Source organism: Zootoca vivipara, chromosome 14 (assembly GCF_963506605.1).
Source record: "Zootoca vivipara chromosome 14, rZooViv1.1, whole genome shotgun sequence".
In the NCBI taxonomy this organism is placed as follows: domain Eukaryota; kingdom Metazoa; phylum Chordata; class Lepidosauria; order Squamata; family Lacertidae; genus Zootoca; species Zootoca vivipara.
The window spans coordinates 19,912,989-19,919,033 of NC_083289.1; the positions used below are offsets into that span (position 1 = coordinate 19,912,989).

Genomic DNA, 6,045 nt, shown 5'->3' on the forward strand with positions numbered 1-6,045 from the left:
AGATTGGAAAGGTGGAAGGGAAACAGAATTGACATTTGCCCATCCCTTCTCCCAGGTACAGGACGCGGGTGGCGCTGTGGGTTAAACCACTGAGCCTAGGGCTTGCCAATCAGAAGGTCGGCGGTTCGAATCCCCGCGATGGGGTGGGCTCCAATTGCTCAGTCCCTGCTCCTGTCAACCTAGCAGTTCAAAAGCACATCAAAGTGCAAGTAGATAAATAGGTACCGCTCTGGCGGGAAGGTAAACGGCGTTTCCGTGCACTGCTCTGGTTCGCCAGAAGCAGCTTAGTCATGCTGGCCACATGACCCCGGAAGCTGTACGCGGGTTCCCTCGGCCAGTAAAGCGAGATGAGCACCACAACCCCAGAGTCGTCCGTGACTGGACCTAATGGTCAGGGGTCCCTTTACCTTTACCTTTACTCCCAGATAAGTATGTGTAGGATTGCAGCCTCAGTCAATACCAAACATCTTTGCATAGGGTATCAAGGCAAAGGATTTCCCCCTTGACCACAGCATATAGCAATATCTCAATCTGTCATCTGCAAGGCAAGGGCTGGGAAAGAGGAGGAGGGCAATTCATGATGTCTAAGGGAGGCTCTTGTGTCTGCTCCCTTCTAGGCTCCTGTCTTGTGCAGAGAAGAATCCACACATCCTCCATCAACACATGATTTTCACCTCTTTCCTTTTGAACTGTAGCCTGCTGTCAAGTTTGCTGTCCAGCATACTGGGACGCAGGTCACGCAGGTACCTGCCAGCCGTCCCAGAGGGTGCCAGCTCTAAATGAGCACAATCCAAAACCCAGAGCTTGTGGCCTCAGCAAACATGTGTGCCATTCTGAGTGCTGGGACTAAATCCAGGATGCCTCATATAGTGTTGGCATCCACTGCCAATGAATAGGGCATCCTGTCATCCTGAGCTTTGGAAAGATATTGGAGGCTCATCAGATCTTATATCTGTTTTAACACAGTGGGGTTTTATCTTTCCCTTCTGACATGCTGTGGAATTACAAGTTATGTTTTTTTAAAAAAACAAAAATCTAGCCTCAATGTTTCTTGCATTTTATTTAAAACTTAGTGGGCTGAATTCAAAGTTCTGTGTCTGCAAACACCGGGGCTCTTGCACTAGCAGGTGCATGAGTTTTCACGTAGCATAGCAGAATGGCCCCTCTGAGTAAAAGGGTGTGAATGACTAGTTTAGGGTCAAACACTTTTGAATACTCCCTGATTTTGAACTCTGGGAAACAAAACTTTTAAAAAAACAACTAAGTTGAACTATTTTCCTTGAAGTGCTTGTTTTCCACATGCAAGGAGTATTGGGGATGAAGGACACTCAAGCATGCAATGAATAAAAGCCCATGCAGCAAGAAGCAGTATATTCTAGGTTAAGGTGGCACTGCTTTATTTCGCTGATTCGATCAACTGAGTGTTGGGTCTGAATGCTGAACTTCAGGTGATGCATGAAAGTAAAGACTCATTTCAGGACAAATGGAAAAATTTGCATTTATCTGGAATTAACACAGAGAGGACAGAATGGGCATGAATGGGACTCTTTCTGTGTCCATTCAGACTATGGTCGGGGTTACATACCTATCTCAGGTAGTGGCCGAGAAGATATTACCATCATTTATATTCCCCACTCCATGAACACTGCAGACTTGCTCTGGGACATTTTGTGGGGGGATTGTAACTGCCACACACACACACACACACACACACAGAGAGAGAGAGAGAGAGAGAGAGAGAGAGAGAGAGAGAGAGAGAGAGAGAGAGAGAGAGAGAGAGAGAGAGAGAGAGAATGGAACATTTTTTCCCTAGCCACCACCCAACATCACAAATGGTCTGCACTGGGATGTTGGGGGGGCAGTTGGAAAGGTAGTACAGGATTTCAGCCAAAAGCAGGTGCTGATGTTCTCTACACTACCTCCACAGGGGATGACCCAAGATTATTATTTAAAAAAAGCAATGTGATTGTGAGTACCAACATGAAAAATTAGCCAATACAGAAAGCATGGAAAAAATGGAATTTCAGTGAAGAAACATGGGATGAACAGATTTTTAGGTATGATAATAATGATAATGATAAACCTTTTTTGCACACTCTTACATGAAATACAAGGGAAGAGTCTTCAATTTGATCTGCATTTTGCAGGGGGGAAACGAATTCTGCAAATTGACGGAGCTCATGAATTTTACACAAGGAACAGTCCGGAGATAAACGTCTGCCACACCAAGACATCTGTAGTCTAAGTAGTTCTACTTTGAAGCCACTAAGTCTTTTTTTACTTGTCATATGCACTTCCACAACACATGGCACAACACACCACCATTTAATTGCTTCTGCCTGTCTTTGAATAGAGACATTTTTTTAATTGCACCAAGGAATGAAATTTTCCGTGAAAAAGTTCTAGAAATTAAATGGCTTTGCTTCCTGACTCCAATTTTCTTTTTAATTATGTAGCGGGTTTTAATTAATGGGGGAAAGCCAGTGAAGTAGCAATCGTAGTTTTTCATTTTCTTTATCGCCTTTTCATTCTGACCTTCTTCCATGTGGCTCAGGGTAGTGGGCAAAGTTTGCCCACTCCTGTTCCACTATCAAAACAGCCCTGTCAGGTAGGACAGCCCTGTGAAGGAACAAAATTATCAAATATCCATCATGGTTGAGTGAGAATTTGAAATAAGGCCTCCCTGCTCCTGGGGTGTGCATTTGTCCCCTGGGACCTGAGGTTCAGAGAGGAGAGAGAGAGAGAGAGAGAGCGCGCCACTAGGGACCCTGCCATTTCCATCACCTTTCTATTTACTGCCATCATGCTCTTGCCTTAATGACAGACATGCTACATCTCCATTAGTGCAAACTAGGATGCTCCTCTCCCTCCATAGCAGCTGCTGGACGGTGTCACATCCAAGATGACAACAATGATAGCATAATCAGCACGATCCTTAATTCCCAAACTGCAACAATCCACTTTTCTGTTTGCAGGTTGGAAGGTTCAACCTCTCTTTGGGCTTTCACCAACATAGGAGAGATTGTTTTTAATAAAATTCTGTTGAAAGGTTCTGACATATACAGAAATCATTCTTAGGCTTCAGGTGTCCGGAGTAAATAACAACAGCAGCATCCATTCTATGCAGCTACAAACCCAAGCCTGGTTTCTAGCACTTGCTTTTTAAAACAAAACAAAAAAAAATGGGATGCTAGACCTGAATGCATAAACTGGGGGTAAGAATCATTTGTTTTTCTGTTCTGGAACCCAAAACAAATCCCAAACTTGCAGCAGACTTAAAACAGCTAGGGCTGCTGCAAGAAAAGATTTCAGTGTAAACAAGCTGTTACCTGATATTTACACAGCATCTAAATGTACAAAAGGCACACTATGTACATTGCGAATTTGGTCAGTACTGTATTATTCTTTCTGTGTTGCAGACAGAAGGCTGAGAAACAGACGTTTGGCTAAGCTGGCCACCTGATAAGTTCATGGCATGGGTGAGACTTCCTGGTTCAGTGCTCACAGTCTCATTCCATGCGCCCAATCTGATTTTGGACAGCGGGGAGGTGTTAAATATCAAAGCCGGTACATCCATTCAATTCTTAAGGCTGACCTTGAGACAGGAGGGAGGTAGGAGGGAGGGGAGAGAATAAGACAGAACCAACAGGGGTCTCCCCATTCCAGCTACTTTGAAGTCCTCTTACCTGAAGCGTAGAGAGAAGAACTTGCAAGCCACTAACTTCTTGCTCAGCCATGCTGCTCTATGCTCACTCTCTAAGTGCTAGCGGTGCATGCAATTCCAACAGTTGCTTGGCCTGATTCAGAGAGAGCAGCTAAACTCCAGAGCAGGAGAAAGTAAAAAACCAGAGCAATGCAACTCTAGACCTCCACGCAAGAGACAAATGTACACACAGGCACTCACACTCTCCCTTCACATACACACAGCCCGCCCCCTGGTCTCCTGTCCCTGTAGTGGTCTCCCACTGTGACGGAGAGATTAATTCCTATATAAAGAATCTGAGGGATTAAGCAAAGTGCTCTGTGAAAGGTCCGGGTGTTGGGTGCACAGCCGGAGGCGTGCAGGGTGGGTGGTGATGGCAGCAGGAGGAGGAAAAGGCAAAGAGAGGAGAACCTCAGATCCTCTGGGCAAAGCCTGCGGAGAAGAAGGGGAGGGCGATCGAGGCTGCCTGCCTGTCAGACATTCTCAGCTGACCTGCTGATCAGTTCCAGAGAGCCCTCAGAGGCCAGTCTGCTCCTACTGCTTCTGTCCTAGTGAAATTGGAGACACATGGAGATTGACAGGGCCCTAGACATTGGCAAGCAGAGGAGTCCTGCAGGCTTAGTAAACCAGAGCTCTTCACTTGCTTTAAAAAAAAAGAAAGAAAGCTGTTTGTAAGCTGCAGCCTATCTTGTATGCAGTACATGAACTGGCCTAGGTGTGTAGAGGGATTTTAATCAATAATCAAGGCAAGTCAGTAGGCTGGTCAGGGGCTGAGAAGAGAGAGCTTGGGGGGCTCCCAGCAATCATTCAAACCTGAGCTGTCAGGTCCAAATGGTGGATCTATTTTAGTACAGCTTTGAACTTTGTTATATTATGAATCTTTTCTGTGCATGCAAAAATCTCCAGGATCTCCAGGCAAGGATGGAAAAGACTCTGGTCTGAAACCACCAGACAGCTGCTGTCAGTCAGTGCAGGCAAGACTGAGTTAGATGGTCTGACTTAGGAAGCTGCCTTACTCCACTGGTCCATCTAACTCAGTTTTGTCCACACTGGCTGGCAATGGCTCTATGGGAATTCAGACAGGGTTCTCCCCCAGCCCTACCTGGAGCTTCCAAGGATTGAGTGCGGGACATTTTACATGCAAAGCAGGTGGTCTACTGTTGAGCTACACCCCTGAGCTACAGACTGGGTATAAGGCAGCTTTCTATGCTAAGCTAAAATATATGAGCACCTATGTATTCAGAACTGCCCAGAGACAGGGGGAAAGCGGGAAATTGCATGAGGATCCACCTGGTGGTGTCAGGGGCAGAGAACACATCATTCAGCAAAGTGCATGTTCAGCCAACATACTTGAGAAATAAAGAGAGCATAACAAGAATCCTTAATGAACCTATATAGGAAAGGGCCTGGAGAGAGAGCCAGGTAGAAAAGTGAATTATCTGTCCCATCAAACTTACTTTCTAAAGTTATGCAGTGGGAGAAATGGAAAAATGGGTGAGGAAGGCTTAACTAAACAATAGACACAGGAGAGATGAAGGTACCAATCTGAGACAAAACCCTTACCTAGACTTCAAGCCAGACATTTGGCCCTTTAAGAAACTCCAAAGGGGGCAGATCCTACAAGAAGTGGGTGGAAGACAGAAGCTCAAAGTGCCCCAGGCCACTTTTAATCCTTGATAGAGCAAGTTGCTCACTAGGAGTTCTCCATGGTGCTGCAAAAACTTTTCCACCTTACTGCCTTCGCAGGACCAGAACACAACAGCTATGTAGCAGGCAAAGTCCTATCCCCCAGCCACAGAACACTTTAGACAGCCACCATTCTGGTTTTCCAAGATTTCAGCACAATCTGTGATCCACCAACCATGCTGAAGCTAAGCAGAACCGGCAATGGCCAGTGCTTGGATGGAGAAGACCTCCTATGTTCCTCTGGTAAGGTAAAATGAAAAGGAACCCTGGATGGTTAAGTCCAGTCGAAGGCAACTATGGGGTGTGGCTCTCATCTCACTTTAGGCCGAGGGAGCTGGCATTTGTCTGGAGGCAGCTTTCCAGTCATGTGGTCAGTATGACAAAACTGCTTCTGGCACAACGGGACACTGTGACGGAAACCAGAGCACACGGAAACGCCATTTACCTTCCCGTGGCAGTGGTACCTGTTTATCTATTTGCACTGGTGTGCTTTTGAACTGCTAGGTTGGCAGAAGCTGGGACAGAGCAATGGGAACTCACCACCGTCGAGCGGATTCGAACCGGCGACCTTCCGATCGGCAAGCCCAAGAGACTCAGTGGTTTAGACCACAGTGCCACCTACATCCCTTGTTGCTCTGGTGTGCAGAAGTGAGTGG

At 46.2% G+C, this 6,045-nt stretch overlaps 1 protein-coding gene across 1 annotated transcript in view; it reads right to left on the reverse strand.

The window, feature by feature from the left end:
- AGBL1 (AGBL carboxypeptidase 1) overlaps positions 1-3,881 on the reverse strand; it is a 145,133-nt gene extending 141,252 nt beyond the window's left edge. The window contains exon 1 of the mRNA XM_035131745.2: positions 3,687-3,881. Coding sequence (XP_034987636.2) covers positions 3,687-3,737 — 51 coding nt within the window. The 5' untranslated portion in view covers positions 3,738-3,881. The remainder of the gene's footprint in view (positions 1-3,686) is intronic.
- Positions 3,882-6,045: the final 2,164 nt, after the last annotated feature.